The sequence below is a fragment of the Phaenicophaeus curvirostris genome, chromosome 10 (genome assembly GCF_032191515.1).
Source record: "Phaenicophaeus curvirostris isolate KB17595 chromosome 10, BPBGC_Pcur_1.0, whole genome shotgun sequence".
Classification (NCBI taxonomy): Eukaryota; Metazoa; Chordata; class Aves; order Cuculiformes; family Cuculidae; genus Phaenicophaeus; species Phaenicophaeus curvirostris.
This window is the reverse complement of record NC_091401.1, coordinates 2,480,517-2,504,924: the sequence shown is the minus strand read 5'-3', so window position 1 is coordinate 2,504,924 and position 24,408 is coordinate 2,480,517. Positions and strand designations below refer to the sequence as shown.

Here is a 24,408-nt window from a genome sequence, read left to right as displayed (position 1 = left end):
CTTTATTGACCCACTTCCTCTCCGTCAGCGCGCAGTAGGGGCGCCTCCCGCGGGGAAGCCCCGCAGTAACGAGCGCTGAGCTGCTCCCCGCCCACCCGGACCTCACGGTGGCTCTTCACGGACTTAACGTTAGAGCGACGGGGGCGGGGGCTGCACCCACGGGGAAGGCGGGAGGCGGGGGGGCGTGGCCCCTGTCAGGAGGGGGCGCTGGGGGCGTGGCTTCCGCTATCACGTGTAGTTCCTGGGGGCGTGGCCTCGGTTAGCGGCGCCCCCTCCGCGCCCCCCGGGCCCCCCCGAGGGCTCTGAGCCCGGCGCGGACGCTCCCGCCCCTCGCGGCACTACAGCTCCCGGCAGCCCCCGCGGCTCTCGGGGCGGGGCCTCCCCGGGGGGCGGGGCCGGCCCGGGCCAATCCGCCGCGGGCGGCAGCGGCGGCGGAAGCGGAGCTCGGTTCTCGGCGTCTCGGAGACAGCGGCCGCGGGGCGGCCCGCGCGCAGGTACCGCGCCGGCGGCGCCGCGGTGGCCCGGGGGCGAGCGGGGAGCGCGGGGCGGGCGGGTGAGGCGGCGGCGGCGGCGGCTGGGGAGCGGAGGGGGCGGGCCCGTGCGCGGCGACGGCGGGAAGGGACGGCAGGAAGGGAGAGGGGAGGGCCGGCCCCCCTCGAGCCTCACGGTAACACCCAGGCCCTGCGGCCCCGCTCGGCGGCTCGGCGCGGCCGCCCCGCGTTGGCCGGCGCCGCCCCCCGCGCCCTTGGCTCGATGCCCCGCGGCGTCACGGCTCGGGGCGCCCCGCGCTGCACGGGAGGCCCGCGCCGATTGGCTGCGGCGGGCGGCGCGGAGGCCAGTGGGCGCGCGGGGGCGGGGCGGGGCTTAGCGCAGCGGCCATGGTGGGCGGGGCCTAAGGCGGCGGCCAATGAGGGGGCCGGTTCCGGGGGGCGGGGCTCTACGGTGTCCAATGAGCGGGGCGCGCTCGAGGAGGTCGCGGGTCACGTGGTGTCCAACCAGCACGCGGGCTCAGGAGGCGGGAGCCGCGGGGTCCAATGAGCGGGGAGGAGCTAGGGGGCGGGGCCTGGTCCTGGCCGCTTAGGCGGTTAAGGAGGCGGAACCCGCGTTGTCCAATCAGCTGAGCGCTCCTGGGAGGGGCGGGTTCAGCGATGTCCAATGAGCGGCGCAGGCTACGGGAAGGGGCGGGGCTTGGCGCTGTATAAAGAGCATAATTGGGAGGCGGGGCTTGGCGCTGTCCAATCCGTGACGTTGCTCTGAGAGGCGGGGCTTGGCGCTGTCCAATCAGTGATGCGGGTTTGAGAGGCGGGGCTTGCCGCTGTCCAATCAGCTGTGATGGTTTGGGGGCGGGGCTTGTCGCTGTCCAATCAGCGGCGCTGGTCTGGGGGCGGGTCCCGCCGCCGCCCAATGCGGGCCGGGGGCCTCGGGGCGGGCCGGTGTCCGCGCGTCCCCTCGGCGCTGACGCAGCGCCCGGTGCCCGCAGGCGGAGATGAGCTCGCAGCAGTTCCCCCGCTCGGCCCCCGCCGCCCTGGGAGCCGCCCCGGGAGCCGCCCCGCCGCCTGCCGCCGCCAGCGGGCCCGCCGGCATCGCCCCCGCCGCCGCCGCAGGTAAGAGACCGGCCCGGGGGGGGGGGGGGGGGGGCGGGGCTCTGCGGCCGCCGCCGCTGGGGCGTGTTCGACGGGGTTAGCCGAAACCCCTTGTTCTGCGTGTTTATCGCAGCCCCGGCCTGGCTCGTGGAATGGTTCGGGTGGGAAGGGACCTCAAAGCTCATCCAGCCTCCCCCCAGGCCACGGGCGGGGACGCCTCCCGCTGGATCAGGTGCCTCAAAGCCCCATCCAACCCGGCCTTGAACCCCTCCGGGGCTGGGGCAGCCACAGCTTCCCTGCTCCAGGGCCTCCCCACCCTCATTGTGAAGAATTTCTTGCTGTCTGATGTATATTTTCCCTTGTCCAATTTAAAGCCGTTCCCCCTCATCCCGTCCTTCCATGCCTTTGAACAAGCTCTCTCACAGCTTTCCTGGAGCCCCTTTCAATAGTGGAAGCTGCTCTAAGGTCTCCCCGGAGCCTTCTCTTATCCAGCCTGAACAACCCCAACTTTCAGCCTGTCGTTATACCAGAGGGGCTCGAGGCCTCTGAGCATCCTTGTAGCCTCCTCTGGACCCATTCCAACAGCTCCATGTTCTTATATTGGGGACTCCAGAGCTGGATGTAGGATTCCAGGTAAAAAGATCAGAGTTAGAGAGGCAGAATTATCTCCTTTGCCTTGCTGGCCACACTGCTTTTAATGCAGTCCAGGACAGAGCTGGCTTTTGGGGCTGTGACCATGCGTTGTCTGCTCACATTAAGCTTCTTATCAACAGCCAACACCCCAAGTCATTCTCTGCAGCACCCCAGCCTGTATTGAAACTGGGGATTGCCCTGACCCTGGTGTAGGACCTTGCACTTGGCCTTGTTGATCCTCATGAGGTTCTCCCAGATGCTCTTCTCCAGCCTGTCCAGGTCCCTCTGGATGACATCCCGTCCTTCTGGTGTGGCAACTGCACCACTCAGCTTAATGTCACCTGTGAAACTTGCTGAGGGTGCACTCGATCTCACTGTGTATATCATTGATGAAGATATTAAACAGCACCAGTCCCAGTAAGGAGTCACGGATTGAGCCATTGACCACTGCTTTCTCAATGTGACCATCCAACCAATTCCTTATCCACCAAACAGTCCACCCATCAAATCCACCTCTCTTTGATTTAGGGAGAAGGATATTGTGGGGAACCGTGTCAAAGGCTTTACAGAAGTCACCTGCTAGGTGACCAGTGCAAATTTGTTAACCTTTTTACCTTTTCCCTCAGAGCTCCCGTTTTATTTTTTCCCACCAGTAAGCGATGAATCCAGTCGTGACTCAGACGTTGCTCCCAGAGAGCACATCGGCCCTGGCAGCTCCATGCAGCCTCGGGAAGAAAAGCAGGAGCCGGTGGTGGTCCGGCCATACCCACAGGTTCAGATGCTGGCACAGCACCACCCTGTCCAGTCTGGTGCCCCAGTGACGGTGACGGCACCTCCAGCGCATCTGACTCCGGCTGTGCCACTTTCCTTTTCAGACGGACTCATGAAGGTACTGAGGGGGCTCACTATTTGTCGGGGGGGAACAACAGTCTATGTTACAAGCTGGGCAAAACCAAATTGCACCAAGAACTCCCCTGCTTTTCAATCATAGGATGGTTTGATTGGAAAAGACCTTTAAGATCTTAGAGTCCAACTGTACCTGTCCACTATTAAGCCATCCCTGAGCACATTATCTACCCGTATGTTAAACCCCTCCAGGGATGGTGACTCCACCAACTCCCTGGGCAGCCTCTAATATCCAATCTAAACCTCCTCTGGTGAAACTTGAGGCTGTTCCCTCTGTCCTATCCCATGTCACTTGGGAGAAGAGACAAACCCCCACCTCACCACAATCTCCTTTCTGGGAGCTGCAGAGAGCAATGAGGTCTCCCCTCAGCCTCCTCTTCTCCAGACTGAACAGTCCCAGGTCTCCCAGACGCTCCCAGACCTCTGGGCTCCAGCCCCTTCCCCAGCTCCATTCCTTTCTCTGGACGTGCTCCAGCCCCTCAATGTCCTTCTTGTTCTGAGGGGCCCAAAACTGAACCCTGGATTCAAGGTGCGGCCTCCCCAGTGCTGAGCCCAGGGGGACGATCCCTGCCCTGCTCCCGCTGGCCACCCCATGGCTGATCCAAGCCAGGATGCTGTTGGCCTTTTTGACCACCTGGGCCACTGCTGACTCATGTTCAGCCGCTGTCAGCCAACCCCCCTGGGTCCTTTTCCACCCGGCAGCTTTCCAGCCACTCTTCCCCAAGCCTGGAGCGCTGCGCGGGGTTGTTGCATCCCAAGTGCTGGACCCAGCACTTGGCCTTGTTAAACCCCTTCCACTTGGTCTCAGCCCATCGATCCAGCCTGTCCAAGTCCCTCTGCAGAGCCTCCCTACCCTCCAGGAGATCAACGCTTCCACCCGGTTTAGTGTCTTCTGCAAATTTACTGAGGCTACACTCAATCCCTTAATCCAGGTTGTTCATAAAGATGTTAAACAGATCCAGCCCCAACACTGAGCCCCGGGAACGCCACTTGTGACCAGCCACCAACTGGATTTAACTCCATTTGTCACCACTCTTTTGTTTCTTAGTCTTTCCTTGCATGCTTCCTCTGACTGCACTGCCTCCTGGGCTTTGCTTTTCTGTGCAATGCACTGAGGACTTCACAGCATCACACCATTGATTTTCATAGAATCATAGAATAACCAGGTTGGAAGAGACCCACTGGATCATCGAGTCCAACCATTCCTATCAAATTTTGGGGAGAGTGTGGTTGTAATTTCTCTCTTTAGAGAAGAGTGACTTCAATCAGTGTCTGAAAGCTTTCCTTTTCTCTCCAGGAGTGAATGGGAACATCTAATTAACTGGTGTCTGGTGTCTGTAGGGAAACACCGTAGCCCTAAACAGATGCCACTTGTGACTCTTGTTGTACCTTAGGAGATGCCCTTTATTTGTCACGAATGAAAATGGAACAGCTGTAAATGACCAATATCCTTCCTCTCCTAACACTTACCCATACTTATCCTTGCACAAAGCTGACTCTCTCTCCAGGCTTTGACACACACCCCCCAAATTATTTCTGCTTCAGCGCTGAGTTCTCATTTGGAGTTGCCAACGTTTCTGTCCCTGTGTTTGATTGCAGCCTCCGCTGAAGCCCACCATGCCCAGCCGGCCCATTGCTCCTGCTCCTCCCTCTACTCTCTCGGCTCCCACAAAGGTCCCTGGGCAAGTTACTGTGACCATGGAAAGCAACATACCACAGGCTCCAACAATTCCCGTGGCAACAATCAGTGGGCAACAGGTCTGGTTTTTTGGTTTGGGGTTTTTTTCTCCTGTTCCAGCTCACTGCGGGGTCAGATCAGTACCAATATGGGTGCAGCTGAGGGGGTACCTGCAGCCAGAGGGAAGGGAGAGACAAAAGGCCCCCCCATTCAGTGGCCAGGTGGTTGTTGGATCAGTTCTTCTTGCAGCACTAAACCTTAGCCTCGGCTAGCACAGGCTCTTTGGAAAGCTGCTGGTTTGCTGTCATCCGACTGATGCAGCACAGGGAGGCTGTGGTAGCAGAGCCTTATCCAAAAGCTTGTGTGAAGCTGAGTCCTTCCTTAAAAGCTCCTGCTGTTCCGGGATCACTTGGAGAACATTTAGTGTAGACAAGCTGCTGGGATTCATCACTGCAGTCTTCCACAGCTCTCCTGGGAGCAGATCAGAAGAGGCTGATGAGCAGTTCACAGTTTTGCAGTGTATGTTTATTGAAGTGCTGGTGACAAAATTTGAGGGGGAAAAGGTGTAGGTAAGTTTTTTTCCCCCTCTAACTTTGACTACAGAGCCAATCCTTGTGATTTGAAACTAGTTTGCCAGAACGCTCATCGCTAGAGCTCTGAAAGCTCAGGGGTTCGATATAAAAGTGCCTTTAAGTGGATTCCTGTTAGGCTGGCTAGGGATGTGCAGCAGGTTCAGTGGATTTTTATCTTCATGAATATCCTTGGGAAGTCCATCCAGTATTATTAGAAAATAGAATTCATTTGTTGCAGCATTTGCCAGGTTCCCGCTATCCTCTTGAATTCATTGGACAGTTGGTGTGAATCTGTGCCTTAAAATGGCAGAAGGGCCATCTCTGTGGCTGATACGTGGGTGACTGTCAATCTCAAGCCAACAGTGAAAATAGATCAGTGAAATACAGAAATGTTGACATCTCACAAGCCTACTGAGTCAGTGTGCTCTGTAACCTTACCCTGTAGAAACGTGTGCCTCGTTCTCCACTCAGCTTGTAATGCACGTGACCTTCGCACAGCAACTATTCCTGTAAAATCCCTTTTCTCTCTGTGGGGCTGGGGTGTGGCAATGGTGTGGTCATTCAGTCTTGTCAACATAGCTCAATGTTTATTTGGGGTTTTGTAATCTCGTTAACTCTGCAGGGTCATCCTAGTAACTTGCATCATATCATGGCCACCAACGTGCAGATGTCTATCATCAGAAGCAGCGCTCCCGGGCCTCCGCTACACATTGGAGCTTCCCACCTGCCCCGAGGTACGGATCTCGCTGTGCTGCCCCTGCCAGCTGCTCGCAGCCTCCGCCTCTAAAGCTCTCCTTGCTGCTAGCGCAGCTCATGCTGTAGTGGCGAGGCATGTTCTTGTATCCCCGTCACAGGATCACTCGTGCGTGTTTGTGCATGCTAACGTTTCCTATTCTGCGCATTTGCGTTTACCCTTGAGTTAAATGCTGGTGATACTACAGTCTCTTGTCTCCTGGGATTTTGCTTGCCCCTGAGAAGAAGCCTTCTGCTCAATACAGTCCATCTGATTTCTGACTGCAGCTTTACTTTCTAAAGTGTAGGGGTTAGGTCTCTAGCTCAACTTCAAACTTACCTGCATTCAAAGTGCATTTATGGTTTTATTTCCTTTCATTTTCAATGTTACATGGTCACTTATGAAACATAAATTGACATGAGCCAAGATCTAATCTTTTCCTAGAGCAGGCAGAAGGATTGTGCAGCTTTATTGGTAGCTGAAGTTAAATGTAGTTTTGTTCACTTGATTCTTGTGAGACAGCTGCCACAAACTCCGTATTGACATTTAGCGTGTTTTCCTGCTTGGTCTCTCTCTCTGTCTCTCTGCTTGAATATTAACTTTTGAGGTAGTAATTTCAGCTAGGGACATCCACAGAAGCTATGCAGTGTACCCCATGGAATGACTTCAAGGCTGTTTGCCTTCTACGATGATTTCTTATGGTCCAGAGACAGCGAACAGTAGACAAATTAATCAAATGACAGGGTTAAAGGGTGGCTTTTGTTTTGTGTTTTCTTACATTGCACATACATATTTCTTCCGAACTTCATCGGGTGCACTGAGATGGTTGGTGTTGGGTGACCTATTTACACATTAACCCAGTGAACAAACTCAATTATTTCTACTGGCTTCCATAGCTTGGAATGGAAAAAGATTGGTTTTTCAGTATAAGATAATTATAGGGGAATAAGGGCTATCAATAAAGCCAATTCATTTAAAAAAATACCTACCCTTCCCCACATAGTTCTGTGAACCTTATGTATCTTTGTTGCAAGCCTTGCTTTAAACCAGTGTCACCTGAACTGGTGTAAATATGGAATACTTTAAAATTGAAATGCAAACCAGCTAAGGCCAGAGTCTCTCTGTGGTTATACTGGAGCCGTTTGGGCATGCAGTATCTTACTGCTCTTGGTTTGTTTCCCAGGTGCAGCGGCTGCCGCGGTGATGTCCAGTTCTAAAGTAACGACAGTCCTGAGACCAGCTTCCCAGTTGCCAAATGCAGCGACAGCTCAGCCAGCGGTCCAGCACATCATTCACCAGCCAATCCAGGCAGGTAGCAGCCAGGCTGCTCCCAAGAACACTGATGGCCAGCTCCAAATTCTTCCTGGCACTTCCTGGCACTTACTCATAATATAGAAACTGTAACTGCGGATTTACTGGGCTGAGGCTACTGTCAGCTCTCTTCCAGTTCTGTTTCTTGGGTACCAGTTTCTCACAGCAAGTAGTGCAGTAGTTGTGTCAGTCCGGTGGGTTTGTTTCCTTCCGAGACCTGGAGCCAGAAATTGGGGTTTTGACTCTCTCCAAAGTGCTTGGAAGCTGGGAAGGAGGTTTACTTCAAATACAGTCACGCTTTAAAGTGTGAATAGTCTGGTGTGGTATGCTTGTGTTGATTTATTCTCCAATATATGTATTGAAGTAGAATTAAAAAAAACCTCCTTTGAATATGCTTTTACACACCTCCGCTTCCGAACATGCGTAAGAAGATTGTAGCTGTCGTCTCCCTGCAGTAGTATTAGTGTTCGATGCTAGGATAAAGGGTTAAACATCTTTACTCAGTGATTTCAGTTAGACTACCAATGTAACCACCTCTGGCTTCCTGAATGTACTTGAATCAGGGTTTCTTTTTCATTCAGAGGGGACCTGACCTTTGCTTTTTTTCCTGAAGACCTGCAAGGGCTCCATTCACGTTCACTCTGTTGCTTACCAATTCTTATCATGTGCCTGCTTTGAAAACCAGGGCAGATCCCCTTAGGAGCTTGCAGAGCAAGTCAGAAAGACACGAAATGTTTTAGCATGCCAAAACCTAGTGATGAGGTGTAGGAAAACCAGTTTTAACCCAGTAATTTCTAGTTCTTCTCTGAACAGCATGATTTTTTTTCTGAACTTGTCTCTTTTTTCACTGATTTTTATAGTCTCGTCCTCCCGTGACAACTTCAAGCACTATTCCTCCAGCTGTGGTGGCAACTGTCTCGGCCACAAGAGCTCAGTCCCCTGTTATTACTACAACAGCCACACATGCTACAGAATCGACCCTCAGGTAAAGACGCTTTGAAATCTGCAGTGCTCGGACTGTACGGAGGCTGCAGGAAGGAAAAACATATGTCTTAACCATCCAGAGCTTGTCATCCTCTAGATGTGGGATGATACAGTACAAAAATAGTAGTGCTTGCACAGTGCAAATGCTTTCCGATCTGTGCATAAAAATTACTATAAACGTGAGCTGTTAATCTGTGTTCTGAGAGAGAGCTTAGTGAATCCATTGTGATCCGCTCCCTGGAAAGCAGAGTTTCTGTTGTAGGAACTCGTGGCTAATTCAGCCTGTCTGTTTTATGAAGACACACAGGAAAAAAATTACACATCAATGTTGAAAAGCATCCCTGACAAAGTCTTTTTTTATGAACCGATAGGTGTTATTGTTAGGCCTGCCCTCCTCGTTGGGCGCTTGGGAAGGTGAGGACAGAGCAGCGTAGGTCAAGCGGGATAAGAAACTTGGCCTTATATTTGATTCAAAGAGAAAGAGATCAAGGGCTGATGTGTGTCCCTACGTCTTATTCTTCATGTTTAGTATCCACATGGTTGTCTCCATGATTATTTTCCTTTCTCTCCAGCCGACCCACCCTATCTATCCAGCAGCACCCGCCTTCTGCAGCTATTAGCATTCAGCGGCCCGCGCAGCCGCGGGACACGGCGACTCGGATTACACTACCCTCTCACCCAGCTATAGGAACACAGAAGCCACAGCTCCACACCATGGCTCAGGTAAACTGCAAGAAGAAGAAAAAAACCCTGTTGCTTCTTCTAGATGTCTTTTTTTTTTTTTTCTATCTTGAGCCCTCAGATTAAATTTGGTTAGCATTAGGTTAGAAATGCATGTATTTCCCAGTCAGGGCAGTGTAATTCCACGCTAAGTGAATATTTTAAGCGTGCTGGTCTTTTAACTTGAAGCTTTGCTTTGCTTTTCATAGAAAACCATTTTCAGTACTGGTACTCCAGTGGCAGCAGCAACAGTGGCACCTATTTTGGCAACAAACACCATTGCTTCAGCAACCACAGCTGGTGAGTATTCCTGATGCTGTTGAGAGGGATGGGTTTTTTTGTTGCTTTTCTTTCTTGAGGATGGGACCTGGTTGATTTGAAGGAATTCGTAATGGTAAAGCCTGCATTTGGAAGTGCACAAGCAGAGTTCGGGACGGAAATTACTGGGTTCTTCATGGAGGTTGTCTAGGTTGGGGGTTTTGCCCTCTTTATTTGGATGTCGATAAACTGGGGCGATAGGGCTCTGTAGAAAGTTCTTTTATTTTTTGTTCCTTTTCTTTAGGTTCTGTGTCTCACACCCAAGCACCTACAAGCACCATTGTCACCATGACGATGCCCTCCCATTCTTCCCATGCTACAGCTGTCACGACCTCAAACATCCCAGTTGGTGAGTGATTTCAGTTTTAAGAAGAGTATGTAACTGATGCTTCGGTTTGCTGCTGATACTGGTAGTGTTTGTGCATACTGGCAAATTAAGGAAGGGAAGAAAATGAGTTCAAGCTGGGAGAAACCAATTAACAGGTCTACTGTAGCATAGCTTGCTTAATACCAGGAAGAAATAGATGTTCTAGGAGGAGTAAGTCATAAAATGGCTCATTAATTTACTCAATTGAATTTCTAGATGAAGTCGGGCCATTTGGCATCTCAGAACCTGCATTGTATATATTAGAAGCTGTATCTGCTTGGTGATAGAATAAGGCTTTCATAACTGATTTTGCAAGTTCTTTTGTGTGCTTCTTGAGGTGTTGGGTGTAGCCTAGTGGGGTTTGTTTCGCGTGCTTCTTTGGAGGTAAAACACTGAGGTCTGAAGGTGGGAAACATCCTTGCTGAGATGCAGAATCCAATTGAGATGCTCCCTGCAGAACCGCACAAGTTTCCTTTCTGTTTTCCTCCTGACCTCCTCCTTGTTCTTTTGAAATCTTTTAGTATCCTGCCCTGCCATCAGTTTCCAAGGAGTGAGGTTGTATCTCAATAGGTTGGTGTTTCCTGTAAAGCTTTTGTAGGTGTTTTCTTTTGTTATTTTCTTGGCCTCTGTCTATGTGTACTTGTCTGCTTTGTCATTTCCCTTGGTCTCTGTCAGGTCCCACTATGGAAACTTGGATAAATAAGTTCTTGCCAGCAGAAAGGATTTTGCTGATTGATTTTATTTCGGCCCTGGAGTAACTTAATCTGTTAGGTGGCAGAGCTTATATATGCGTTCATAATGTCCTTCTGTTTTGGTACAAGTTGATGAAAAATGCTTCATTTCCCTAGCTCTTTTTTTTCCTGTTGAGGAAACCTGTCATCCCTGTGGACAGGAAATCATCTGGAGCTGGCGTGGTTTTGTATTCGGGAGGTAGTGGGGAGAGCCTTGGGGTTTTTGCCAGGGGAGTTAGTATCACCTTTGCAGTGTCTGCCAGCTTTTCTTTTGACTGTCAACTGATTCAATGTTTGTCTTTATGCAGCTAAAGTGGTTCCTCAGCAAATCACACATACTTCTCCCCGGATCCAGTCTGATTACACAGCAGAGAGGAGTAATCTCATACCCCTCTCTAGTCACCGGGCGTCTCCAAACCCAGTAGCGATGGAAACCAGAAATGACAACAGGTGAGGAAATAGCAGCTCTATGAATGAGAGGTTTTGAGTGCGTGGCTGCTTTTCTGGGTTTTGAAATGCTGGAAATCCAGGACTGGGGGAAATCTGGTAGTTTTGGGTTATCATAGAATAATAGAATAGTTTGGCTTGGAAGGTACCTTAAAGATCATCCAGTTCCACCCCCTGCCATGGGCAGAGACACCTCCCACTGGCTCAGGCTGCCCAAGGCCCATCCAACCTGGCCTTGAACCCCTCCAGGGATGGGGCAGCCACAGCTTCCCTGGGCAACCTGGGCCAGGGCCTCCCCACCCTCATCATGAAGAAATTCCTCCTTACTTCTAGTCTAAATCTGCCCCTCTCTAGTTTATACCCATTTCCCCTCGTCCTATCACCACAAGCCTTTGTAAATAGTCCCTCTTCAGCTTTCTTTTAGCCCCTTCAGGTTCTGAGGGGTTGCTCTAAGGTCTCCTCGGAGCCTTCTCTTCTCCAGGCTGAACAACCCCAACTCTCTCCACCTGTCCTCGTACGGGAGGTGCTCCAGCCCTCAGATCATCCTTGTAGCCTCCTCTGGGCCTATTCCAACTGCTCCATCTCCTTATGTTGAGGATTCCAGACTAATCATGATAGCTGAGACTCTTGATGGCTTCTGATGTTTGAGATCACAAAACCTGGGGGGTGGCCCGAGGACAGGGCTTGAAGATGAGCTGTTGAGATGGTGTGTGTGACACTTGTTCTCTTTGGTGCCTGTAGGCAGTCGGTGCCTGTCCAGTTCCAGTATTTCTTACCAACGTACCCGCCCTCTGCCTACCCTTTGACGGCGCACACCTACACCCCCATCACCAGCTCGGTGTCCACCATTCGCCAGTACCCAGGTGAGAGGCTCTGGGGCGAGCTGGCTTTGAGCTCTCCTCAATCATTAGTTTTAGTGGAGGGATAAACCAAGAGGCTTTTCCACTTGACTCTTGACAGTTTGTCACACACAGTCTGTGACTGCTTGTGGCTGAGGGGAAAACTCCCAGGGACTGAAAAAGGGGGACTGAACTGCTTTAGGGGCCTGCTAAATATAGCGAATTTTCTCAGGAGTTCCACTTTTGATAGCCAAGCGTTTGCGTCTCTAAGTAAAAGTTATTGATGCCACAAATGAAACCGGTTCAACCCTCCAGACACAGCTCTCTGACACATGTTCACTCCCTGGTGTTCTGACGAGCTCCTCTTAATCTCTTCCCATGTGAGTGTGCGGTTTGAGCGAGAAACCTGAACCAAAAATGGAAAAAATGAGCTGCATTGGTCACTTCCATGTTAGTGTTCGGTTCAAAAGAATGGAGCAGTTAATGTGTTTGAACCAAAGGTGACGGGTACTGGGAGCCCACACAGACAACCCAAACATACATCGTTCTGTGACAACATTTGGAGCACTTGTACCTTACTGAGGGCGTTAGGACTGTTTTCTGTGACGTGATCATTCCCACAATCCAAACAGTAGGAACGATGCGTGGTTTTGATTTTCATGGAGTGTCTGTTGGCAACATGTTGCCCTCGAGCAGTATAGAGGGAATTTGGGAGGACCTGGAGGTGGCAAAACCCGCTTGCTGACTGGCCAAGTCCACGCAGAGAATGGCCAGGTTCCTGGGGCCTGTGCTTACTGTCACTGAAATTCCAGCGAAAAGCAGCAAGTCCTGGCTATAAGCTCTGTCAGGTTTTGAGGTGGGATTCAGGACGATTAAAGGACTCGTAGAAGGGGAGGTGAGCTGCTCCTGTACCTTCCTGCACCGGGGCTGAAAGCTTTAAAGGGCAACGTGCAGAGCAGACTTTTTAACAGGTCGCTGAGATAAGGAGCGTTAAAACACAACTTTGAGGAGGAATGACTGGCTTTCCAAAAGCCAGTTTTGTTTATATGGTCTCCCAAAAGGATTTTGTTGGATAGAATGTTCTGCAACAAAAGTGTTTCATATAAGGTCTTCCACCAAGAGAGTTGACGTGCCGTACTTTGGTCCCAGAAGCCATTTTCAGGGCCTTGGAGTCAGATTTGAGGGGTTTCACAGATGGAGTGCCTCGTCAGCACAAGAACTTGATCGAAATCCTGTGACAATGACAAAACCAGCTTATTCTGCGATGAGAGGGCTCTCCATTGTTAGCAAACAAGGCTTTTGTTGGCAAGTTTGCCCTTGCATTCTGTGTGTGGCTGCAGAAATTGTGGCTGTGTCCTGTAAAGACCGGAAATCCGGGGATCCAGGAACTGTGGGTGTTGTTAAACGCTGTCGGGGGGAGCATAATACGCCATATAGTGGATGTGGAAAGACGGAATTGCAGTTTGAATAATAGAATTGAACTTCTTAGAGCAGGTGCTTCACTGAGAATATTGTTGGGCCATAAAAAGATATTGTGTTCATTTGAGCTGTGAATCCAGCCTGTAACTGCAAGCCCAGTTCTGAGCCAGCTGAGTTCATACTCCACTGCAGAACGTCCTGTCCGCTCGTGCTAAGAAACGCTTCTTTTATGTTTATGTGGCTGGGGAAATGGATAAGCAAGTCAGCCCTGCTTTAAGGGACTTATACTTGGGTCTCTGCCTTGCTTGCTTTTGTACAGTCAAAGGTTTTGAGTTTTATAATTGATGTAACAATAAGCTCTGTGGAAAGACTGCCTTTTGAAAAGAAATGGCCTAGGCTTCTGATTTATTCTAATTATCTTTTTTTAAGTAGGGAAAATGCCAAGTGTTGGTACGTCGGGCTTTGTAAAATAAGATAGTAAAATAAGCTTGTAAAATAAGATAGTGGGCAAAATTAGCACACGGCTTTCTGAGACTGGAATCTGGGTACAGAAATCTAATTAGACTCGAACTTTAACGTTAGGATTTAACTTGAACTTTTCTCTCTTGCTGCAATTTGGAATAAAAAATGAATGGAAGTAAACAGTAATGTTTCATCCTTTGGCAGACAGTCTGGCCTCCCCAGTCTAAAAAAACCACTAAGGAAGCTGACAGATTAATAGTCTTTGAAAGTAAATACTTAAGTTAGAGGTGCTGGGGGGAACCAAGATGTGACGAGATGTTTGTGTTGCTGCTCTCAGTTTCAGCCCAGGCGCCCAACTCTGCCATCACGGCTCAGACCGGCGTTGGCGTGGCCTCCACTGTCCACCTCAACCCCATGCAGCTGATGACCGTAGACGCCTCTCACGCCCGTCACATCCAGGGCATCCAGCCGGCTCCCATCAGTGCGCAGGGGATCCAGCCTGCGCCAATCAGCGCCCAGGGCATTCAGCCGGCACCCATCGGGACACAAGGGCTCCACCCCGCTGCGCCAATCGGCACGCAGGGACTGCAGCCAGCACCGATCGGCGCTCAGCAGCCGCCAGCTGATGGCAAAACTTCAGGTAAAGTCCATGCCTTGGATCTAGTCTGAGCCACTCAACTTCCATCCTACAACGCTGGCTTAGTTTCTGGCTTTTACTCTGACCAGTGACCTTGTTGTCGTCTCTCTGGTCCAGTAGTGGACACTAAAATGCATTCATCTCATACCCTCCCAGTAAATATTTTTTTACCTATTCAAGTGTACTGGGTGCAGTGTGTCGGTGGCCTTAATGGGTCACTTCCATGGGAAGGACTGGTAGTGCCTGAGCTTAAACAGTTCCCTTCAGTAAGGCCTTGTGGGAAAAGTCATTTACGAGTAAATCATAGAATTACCAGTTTGGAAAAGATCTTTGAGACCATCAAGCCCAACAGTATCTGTCCACTACTAAATCATATTCCTAAGCACTTCATCTACCCATCTTTTAAATCCCTCCGAGGGATGGTGACTCAACCACCTCCCTGGGCTGACTTCCAGTGCCCAAGAACCCCTCCAGTGAAGAAGTTTTTCCTAATCTCCAATCTGAACGTCCCCTGGTGCAGCTTGAGGCCGTTCCCTCTCCTGTCACTTGGGTGAAGAGACCAACACCCCTTCTCTACAGGCTCTTTTCAGGCAGTTATAGCAGTGACAAGGTCTCCCCTCAGCCTCCTGTTCTCTAGGCTAAATGATATTCTACAAATTGTTCTGGCTACGCATTAGATCGCAGTAACAATTAAAAGGTATTTTCAGCAGTTGGTCACCTGATCCTGGACTGTGACAGAAACCAATTTTCATTAAAAATGACTGATCTGATGAAACCCCAGGAAGTTATTGAAAGCGTGGGCAGCCAAGAGACTCTGCCATTGCAAAGCCGGCAGACGTGCTGCACGGAGACTTCCTGACCATCTCGGCTGCTGCATCAGTTAGTTGCCCAGATGGGCTTCGGCAGAAGATCAGAACATAAACACAACGGATGATGCTTATTTAGAAGTGCCGCATCAACTCTACCAGAGCGTTATTCTATTGACCCAGTTGTGTTGGTGATCTCCCTAGCAATTTCCGCTTTTTCCATTTCTTCTGGAAAAGTTTATTTCCCTAGCAGCAGTTGTTAGGCAGGAGGTAGTTTCTGCCTTCCCTGCAGAGAAGGTGCGGTGATCAGGTTGCCTGTAACACAGGTATTGCTTACAGAGCAGTCTGAGATGGAGCTAGAGATGGAGGGAGTCAAGGGAGTATGGACGGCACGTGCTCTGCAAACACCTGCCTTGACATCGAATCTGCTTAACTAACTGCTGCTTTCTCCTCTCTGTATCTGTTCTGCTCTCTGCTGTATCAATGTCCACCCTTCTCAGCAGTCGTCCTGGCAGATGGAGCCACCATTGTAGCCAATCCTATTAGCAACACGTTCAACACCGCTTCTGCGGCAACTACGGTCGTGCAAACCCATAGCCAGAGTGCCAGTGCGCCAGCCCAGGGCTCCTCCCCGCGCCCGAGCATCCTCCGGAAGAAACCAACCACGGATGGGTGAGTAGAACTGAAGGTAACGCGCAGATTAGACACTTCTGCGCAGCCTATCCCAGCTAAATTGAATCGTTGCAGTGGAGATAAGAAGAGGTTCCAGCAGATTATTCGGTCAGCAGTGGCTGTGAGCGACCTGCTGATCTGTGAAACACACTTGGTTTCCTCCCCTGGGGTAGGATAAGGTTTTCTCTTAATGTCAGTAATAAAATGAGAAGAAGGACTGTTTGTCTTCTTGCTCTTGAAATTGGCTTTTGGAAGGAGATATGAGGCTTTCTTGCTTGGTGTGATAAAAACAAAGACTTCATAATCCACTAAAATTAGAATTTTCGTGCTTCTTCTTTAGTGCTTTTCTTGGAAGAATACGTGGATGAGTAGAAAGGATAGGATTAGTGGAATCTGATTAGGAAAAGGGAGTAACTAAAACTCTTAAAATATTTTGTCTGTTGAATTTTAAATGCCTGAATAGGAGCAGGAGTGCTTTAGAATTAACAGTGCATTTCTTCCTGCCTAACGACTGAAAACATTTGGAACCGATGTGTCCTGTGAGACTAAAATTGCATGGGTTTTTTATTTGGGTGGAAACTTTTTTTAAGGCAGAGAAGCTACAGGCTGTAAAACTGAAACAGAAATTAAAGAAGCAGAGGTAGGTCACTAAAGAATGTTTCCATTTGAGAGGTTGACTGTTTCGGACGACAGTTTGACTTCCAGCTCCACAGGAGACTGAATAGTCTCTAAAATACTTTTATGTGTTTAGCCCTGTGCTGGCTAACATCCATGCTCAGGGCTTGAGGTGTTGGAGTTGGGCTTTGACACATCTGAGTCCAACGAAACAAAGCAGGTGCTTGTCTGAGCACCTTCCAGTGGCTGCCCCATCCCTGGAGGTGTCCAGGCCAGGTTGGATGGGCCTTGGGCAGCCTGATCCAGCAGGAGGTGTCCTTGCCCACGGCAGGGGTGGGACTGGATGGGCTTTAAGGTCCCCTCCAACCTTTGCTGTTTTATGATTCTATGATTTAGTTCAAGATGATAGGCTCAGTCTTGAAACAGCAGTGGAGCACCTAGCAGTCTCAGTAAGATGGAAGTAAAGCTGGCAGTCCTGGAGAAGCCATAAACGGTGGCAAGACTGGGCCAGTGCAACTCGTCCTTTATCTTTAAAGAAAATAAAACTTAACTCTAATTTGAAAAGTAAAATGAGACTCTTTCTGTAGCGGATCAGCAATAGTGAAGATGGAGTGCAACAATACAGCTGTAACTCCTTTCCTGGTTTGGGCAAGAGAGTGGCGATACCTTTGCTCTTGGTTTCATTTGTCTTTGCATCTTGGTTCTGTCTCTTACAGGCTGGCTGTTCGGAAGAGCTTAATTCCACCTCAGCCCCCTGAAGTACCTGGCACACGTGTTGAGAGTACCATGCGAAGCACATCTGGGTCACCAAGGCCTGCTGGGTAAGGCTTTAGGCAACAACCAGCTGCACCATAATAGTTGGATTGTGTTGGTTTGACTTGTGTTCTCTGGCTGTTGGAGTGTTTTCCTTTCTTTTGGGAAACTCTCTGTTGTGGCGTTGTCAGTGTGATGATTTTGAACAGACCTGACTAGTTCTGCTGTTGTGAAACTGAAGCAGTGGCCTTGTAGAAGATGTGGGGATGAGCTGTCGTTAGAAACAAAAAGGATGGGCCTCAAAACGTTTTTTCTGTAAGACCTGAAAATGAACACTGAAGGAAGGCAAACACAGCTTCTGCCCTGCTTCACTTAACAATTTATATCTATTATCCGTATATAACTATATTTCCGTATAGAATATGTTGTAATAATGAGTTTTATGACTATTATCCATAATGGGAGCTCTTGCAAACAAAGCCTGGGGGCAGTACAGCTCCTCTTGTCTGCAGGGTGAAGCTGCCTCCTCCTTTGACAAGCATTTCAAAGTTAACTGGAGTTTGTCAGGAGATTCACTGGTTACAGGAAGTGGAAGAAAACAGCGTCTCTAATAAACATAAAGGATTAGAAGAAGGGTGGAGAAGGAAATAAAACTGAGATGACACCTTCTCCTGTTGTTAAAAACATGACTGAGCCCGGTTTTACTTGTGAGTGCAGGAAACAGGCCTTATGAGGAGTGGCTGAGAGAGCTGGGGTTGTTTAGCATGGAGGAGGCTGAGGGGAGACCTCATTGCTCTCTCCAACTACCTGAAAGGAGGTTGTGGAGAGGAGGGAGCTGGGCTCTTCTCCCAAGTGACAGGGGACAGGACAAGAGGGAATGGCCTCAACCTCCGCCAGGGGAGGTTTAGGCTGAACATTAGGAAGAAATTTTTCACAGAAAGGGTCATTGGTCCCTGGCAGAGGCTGCCCAGAGAGGTGATTGAGTCACCTTCCCTGGAGGTGTTTAAGGGACAGGTGGACAAGGCGCTGAGGGACATTTAGTGATTGATGGGTCTCTTCCATCCTGGTGATTCTATGATTCTATGAAAAGTTGGACAGTCATGAATCCAGCTTGGCTCATTTGCATCGTGCTAGGCAGTCATGGCTGAGACACGGTTAACTTCAGTTTGTTTGGCTTTCTTTTATGTTCCAGTGCCAAGCCAAAGCCTGAAATCCACGTGTCCATGGCCACTCCGGTCTCGGTGTCCATGGAGGCAGTGGCTAACCAAGGCGGCGAGCAGCCCACCATTGCGGTTCCCCCGACCTCCCAGCAGCCCGCCTCTGCCATTCCCACAATCATCGCGGCAGCCAGTCCCACCTCGCAGCCCGCAGCAGCGCTCTCCACCATTCCAGGAGCCATCCCAGCCGCTCCACCAACTTCTACCACAATTGTGGCAGCATCTGCTCCTCCTGCAACCATGTGCGGTGCCCTGTCAGCCGTGCTGGGTCCTGCGGTACCGGAGATAAAAATCAAAGAGGAAATGGAGCCCATGGATATAATGCGACCAGTATCTGGTAGGTGGTTGCTTCTTCTGTGGAGAAATTAGGAGGATTTCAACACTTCTATCCTGTAAAGTGGAATCACAGCTCTTCTGTGGTAGCACAGAATACCAGTCAAAGGGTTCCCGTATGCCTTGTAACTCGTAAAGTTCTTCTTTGCTTTCTCCCTCATCTCCCATGAAATCTCAGCCACATTCCAGTGGCTGCCCCATCCCTGGAGGTGTCCAGGCCAGGTTGGATGGGCCTTGGGCAGCCGGATCCAGTGGGAGGTGTCCCTGCCCATGGCAGGGGTTGGATCTGGATGGACTTTAAGGTCCCTTCCAACCCAAACTATTCTATGATTCTATGATTGAGCTTTTCCCTCTGGATGCCATGGAGCGTTCCCTGCAGCTCCCTGCTGCTCTGCTCCTCGTAGAGGGGTGCTGGTGGGCACAGTAGCTTTCTGGCAGCAAGGAGAGCACTACAGTCCTGTTGTGATTGCACGTGACTCTACGTGTGTTACAAGAGGGAAGGGACCTGCCTGCTGTTGACTGATCTGTGCTGGTGTGCATACAAAGATGTCTGGTTTTACAGACATGGGCAGGGACACCTCCCACTGGGTCAGGCTGCCCAAGGCCCATCCAGCCTGGCCTTGAACCCCTCCAGGGATGGGGCAGCCACAGCTTCCCTGGGCAACCTGGGCCAGGGCCTCCCCACCCTCACCGTGAAGAAATTCCTCCTTATGTCCAGTCTAAATCTGCCCCTCTCCAGTTTATCCCCATTGCCCCTCATCCTATCACCACAAGCCTTTGTGAACAGTCCCTCCCCAGCTTTCTTGTAGCCCCTTCAGGTACTGGAAGGTCGCTCTAAGGTCTCCTTGGAGCCTTCTCTTCTCCAGGCTGAATGACCCCAACTCTCTCAGCCTGTCCTCGTATGGGAGGTGCTCCAGCCCTTGGATCATCCTTGTAGCCTCTTCTGGACCCGTTCCAACAGCTCCATCTCCTTATGTTGGGGATTCCAGAACTGAAGGAGCTGAAGCACAATGGTCTCCATTCTTATTATTTATGCCTTTGCATATGAGACACTAAAGATCATCTTAGCATATAGGCTTGTCCTAGCAATTGCTGCTGGCTTAGTGTTTGGCCTTCTATGCATGTGGAGCTGAAGTGCTCGTACTCTTCACGCTCCTCACAGTGCACTGAAACAGGAACCACTGTTGAACGTAGTGTTCAAACCATGTCAGTGTGTTACCTTCACGCTGCTGATGGTTTGGGCTCTTTTCCTCTCTCCTTCCTCTCAGCAGTCCCTCCTTTGACTACAAGTACCGTGTCTCCATCTTTGGCGTTGCTGGCCAACAACCTTTCAATGCCTCCGAGTGATTTGCCACCTGGTGCCTCCCCAAGGAAGAAACCCCGCAAGCAGCAGCACGTCATCTCCACAGAGGAGGGGGACATGATGGAGACAAACAGCACCGACGACGAGAAATCCACTGCCAAAAGTTTGCTGGTGAAGGCAGAGAAGCGCAAGTCTCCTCCCAAGGAATATATAGGTAATGTCCTATCTGATGTCTCTCTTTCCTATTCCAGTGTCTGTATTTTCTCTTCCCTTGGTTTCTCAGAGAAGGTGCTCTCTGATTTTTCTGGTTCCTAAATACAGAAAATACAGAATCCAAGTATCTGTTTCCAGCACTTTCTGTATAGCAGTGTTAAGGGAAAATTTACTTTCTCAAGACAGAGTATCATTTTGGATGATTTACGGTTGGACTCGATGATCTTAAAGGTCTTCTCCAACCTAAATGATTCTGTATGAGGTAGTACTGATCTCCTGGAGTTACTGTGTTCAGATGATCTCCTACTTTCACCTAGTTAATAATAGGGTTCTCCCTGACTCCTTTTCCAGATGAGGAAGGTGTGAGATATGTCCCTGTGCGTCCAAGGCCTCCTATCACACTGCTCCGTCATTATCGCAATCCTTGGAAAGCCGCTTACCACCACTTCCAGAGATACAGCGATGTCCGAGTCAAAGGTCAGTCTGCTTCTTGGAGCACGACAGCTTCATTTGGGATGAACAGCTTCGGTGTCTCGGGAACGCTCTCAGCGAGCTGGTGTGGATAAGCAATCCCACAAAAGGGTCTTGGTTGCCATTGGAAAGCAAAGGTTGATCGAGTGAGCTAATGATTTTTGTTAGGTAGGTGTTGCCTGAATCTCTTCCGCTCTCAAGGTAAAGGAAGAAAGAAGGGATGGACACTACATAGAATTAGTTATGGTCTTGTAAAAGGAAAAATTGTATGGTTATGGAGTGACCTGTTTACGTACATTAACAGAAACTTACTGAAGAAGGTAATCCTTAAAGCAGTGACGTGCTGCGGTGATGTGCTACACTTCAGCCTAATAAACTTGCCAGTTAAATCAAAAACATTCTAGATTTAGTGTAACTCATCAATTAACAAAAGAACTTTTAAAGAGATTTTTTTTTTTCTAATATGAGGAAATCAGAGATCAAACACTGCTTTTTAGGCTTCTTGGCTAACATATTAGCCGAGTTGAGTCACTGTCCCTGGAAGTATTTAAAAGACGGGTGGATGAGGTGCTCAGGGACATTGTTTAGTGGCAGATAGGGATGGTTGGACTCGGTGATCTAAGAGGTCTTTTCCAACCTAGTGACTCTATGATTCTTAGCATTTTAAAGCAGTTTGGGTTTTGACAGCTTTGAAAGGATGGAGTAGTAGTATTTTGGAGGTAAAGGATGGACCTTTTGCTTTATGAAACACTGAGCACGACATTCATTAAATGAGTCAAAAATAGGCTAGAATATAACTTTTCTGGCAATCCAGACAACCTGTTAGTAAGCGGGAGCAGCGGTCAGGCCCATGACAGATGGGTAGCTTTTCCTGTGTGAATCCACATGTTGTGCATCCTCATTTCTTAGGATGAGCAGAGTGTGGGTCAGTGTGTTTGAGAAGAGAGGCCTGGCGAACTCCCGCAGTTCAAATAACATGTCTTTGTCTCCCCTGGTGCAGAAGAGAAGAAGGCCATGCTCCAGGAGATTGCCAATCAGAAGGGCGTATCCTGCCGGGCGCAAGGGTGGAAGGTCCATCTCTGCGCAGCGCAGCTGCTGCAGCTGGTAGGTGAACAGGGCTCGCCAACTCCCTACAACGCGGGGTACAAGGTGCTCATGAGACAGGAGGATGTTTTTAGAAATTCAGTACCTGGTCATCTGATACTGGGAGACCGTAAAGGAGCTGGTGTGTAGCACCCAAAGGGAGCGGGACGTACTTTCCCCCTTGCTCAGGAATGTGGCATTGAGCGGCTTGGAAACGTAGAGTGTTGGTTTTGATTCAGACATAAGAGCTGATGTATTTTGTACAGATGATCAAAATTGGCAACTCCCTCCTGCCGATGCACAGGTCTGAAGGAGCGTCCGTTTGGGATGGTGCGGCTGATCTGAGGAGGCAGCACTGATCCACATTCCTGGATGCTTCTGTTTCAGGTTGGGGGTGAGGTAGGTGCTCTGCATTCTAGCACCAAACTCCCCAAAACCTCTGCATTCCTGGAATAGTATTGTGAGAAATAGGGGAAGCAGTTCTGGTCAGGATCCGTGTTTGTTCAGAAGTGGAGCAATCCTGTAAATAGGGTGTCAAGTAAGAGCGATAGCGCCACACTCCACGCCAGAGGCTCCACCTTCTGAATTACTAACACGAGCAGCCGAGAGGGGAACAGGTTGTCATCTCTGTGTAGATTTCTTAATGCGGGCGAACGCTTTCTGGCCCAGAGGTGAACCTGCTCATGAAGGGCTCATGTCTTTTAGACGGACCTGGAGCACGATGTGTATGAGAGACTGACCGCCCTGCAGGAGGGACTCATTCCTAAGAAAAAGGCGGCGACTGATGACGACTTGCATCGAATCAACGAGCTGATACAGGTAGGTTCCTCTGCCCTCCCGCAGAACTGCTTACCTATAATTACAGATTATTATATCCTATATCCTGCTGCAGTTAGGGAGAGCTGAAGCCGGCTTGAAAAACCCACATAGCTGTGCTTCCTGTGTTTCCAGTGCCATTAGTTAACAAGCAGCTTTAGGAAAAGGTCCAGGGATCACTTAGGCTAGAGGGGTCTGCTGGTAATGACAAGAGTGTTTCATTTCAGGGGAATATGCAGAGGTGTAAACTTGTGATGGATCAAATCAACGAGGCTCGAGACTCCATGCTGAAGGTTTTGGATCACAAGGATCGTGTTTTGAAGCTTCTAAACAAGAATGGAACTGTCAAGAAAGTGTCCAAATTAAAGCGAAAGGAGAAGGCATAAAGCCAGAACAATAATGACTGGAAATGGAGGATGTGTATACAATGGAGTTGAACCTTTTTGTAGTTTGGGTTTCTTTTTTTTTTAAGCAGAGCATCTGAATAAAAAGGATGAGTTTAGGGAACAGATGGCAACAGATGGACATGTGAAGCCTGGTGACCTGAAAGGATTGTCGCTGATCTGTCATAATGAACAAAGATTTCTCTCAGGCTCATCCCTTTTTCAAGTCTTTCCAGTCCCGTTTGTTTAACCCTCCTGATGTGTCAGTGCCTACTAACTGGAGCGAGCGGAGGGATCCCTCCCACTGCAGCGGAGGGATCAAGGAACACGAGGTGCCAACGCGCCTGTGCCGCAGGAGGCTCTGCAGGGACACCAGGAAGCTGATATACAGGGATCGACCCAGGCAGCAGCCCTGCTTCCAAGCAGGGAAAATGACATTGCTTTCAGTTACCCCGTTCTTTTTCTTCTGACCTTTCCATGTCTGACGTAGTCTTCTGAACCCAGTGCCGCTGCACTAGATCTGCCGCGTCCAGGATCTCTGACAACGCAGAAGTCCTTGCTGTCAAGTTAAAACAAAGAGAAGAAGAGGGGAAAAAAAGTTGGGGGGTGGGACCGGGGAATCATTTCAAAGTGGTTTTGTAGTGTCTGTGTGCGTGTGTCTATGTTGGTGCTCTGGGATACTTGTTTTGAAGTACCTCTTGCGACAGAGGGCTTCCCGTAGCTGGTGTAACGTTAATTGTACCACATACATCCTGAAAACATTAATAAAGGACTTGGAGGTTTTTGTATGCGAGCAGTTTGTATGCGTTTCTGCTACTGAAACTGTTCAGCCTGTGAACCCAAAACCAAGTTAAAGCCATGAAAGAAGCCTTTTCAGGAGAAGAAACAGATTGTTGGAAAGTAGTCAGCCTCGTGCTGATGAGGGAAGGATAATTTTATTCACATTTTAGCCCCTAAAGACACAACATGGATTGGCCCCTGTGCACTTGACCTTAATTTGTTTAGAAAGGTTGCCAAATCGGTTAATTTTTAGTCTCCTCAGCAGGAGGCTTTGTTATCATGAACTAATCCTGTTTTAAGAGGAGGAGCTCCTGGGTGAGGCCAGGCTGAGAGTGTTGGGGTTGTTCAGCCTGGAGAAAAGAAGGCTCCGAAGACACCTTAAAGCAGCTTCCAGTAACATGAAGGGGATCCAGGAAAGCTGGGGAGGAGCTCTTGATCAGGGAGCGCAGGGGCAGGATCAGGAGAGACAGTTTTCAGTTGGAAGAGGGGAGATTGAGATGAGGTCTTGGGAAGAAGCGCTTTGCTCTGAGGATAGCGAGGCCCTGGCCCAGGTTGCCCAGGGAAGCTGGAGGGGTTCAAGGCCAGGCTGGATGGGCCTGGGGCACCTGATCCAGGGGGAGGTG

At 49.9% G+C, this 24,408-nt stretch overlaps 1 protein-coding gene across 1 annotated transcript; it reads left to right on the top strand.

Annotated features, from left to right (window-relative positions):
• The first annotated feature begins 315 nt into the window (after positions 1-315).
• SAP130 (Sin3A associated protein 130) lies at positions 316-23,798 on the top strand. Its single transcript, XM_069864976.1, has 21 exons — positions 316-494; positions 1,481-1,604; positions 2,870-3,105; positions 4,722-4,880; positions 5,995-6,106; positions 7,289-7,413; positions 8,277-8,401; positions 8,973-9,123; positions 9,330-9,420; positions 9,683-9,787; positions 10,845-10,986; positions 11,725-11,846; positions 14,041-14,343; positions 15,650-15,818; positions 17,150-17,254; positions 18,379-18,740; positions 20,005-20,253; positions 20,604-20,729; positions 21,724-21,827; positions 22,512-22,625; positions 22,850-23,798. Exons 2-21 carry the CDS (start codon positions 1,487-1,489, stop codon positions 23,006-23,008), a joined length of 3,177 nt encoding a protein of 1,058 aa, XP_069721077.1. The 5' UTR covers positions 316-494; positions 1,481-1,486; the 3' UTR covers positions 23,009-23,798.
• Positions 23,799-24,408: the final 610 nt, after the last annotated feature.

Coding starts and splice junctions, on each gene's coding strand:
- SAP130 (XM_069864976.1), top strand. CDS start 1,487: ATGAGCTCGCAGCAGTTCCCCCGCTCGGCCCCCGCCGCCCTGGGAGCC. Junction 9,124..9,329: donor AGCTCCACACCATGGCTCAG/GTAAACTGCAAG, acceptor TGCTTTTCATAG/AAAACCATTTTCAGTACTGG. Junction 20,254..20,603: donor TCCTCCCAAGGAATATATAG/GTAATGTCCTAT, acceptor CTCCTTTTCCAG/ATGAGGAAGGTGTGAGATAT.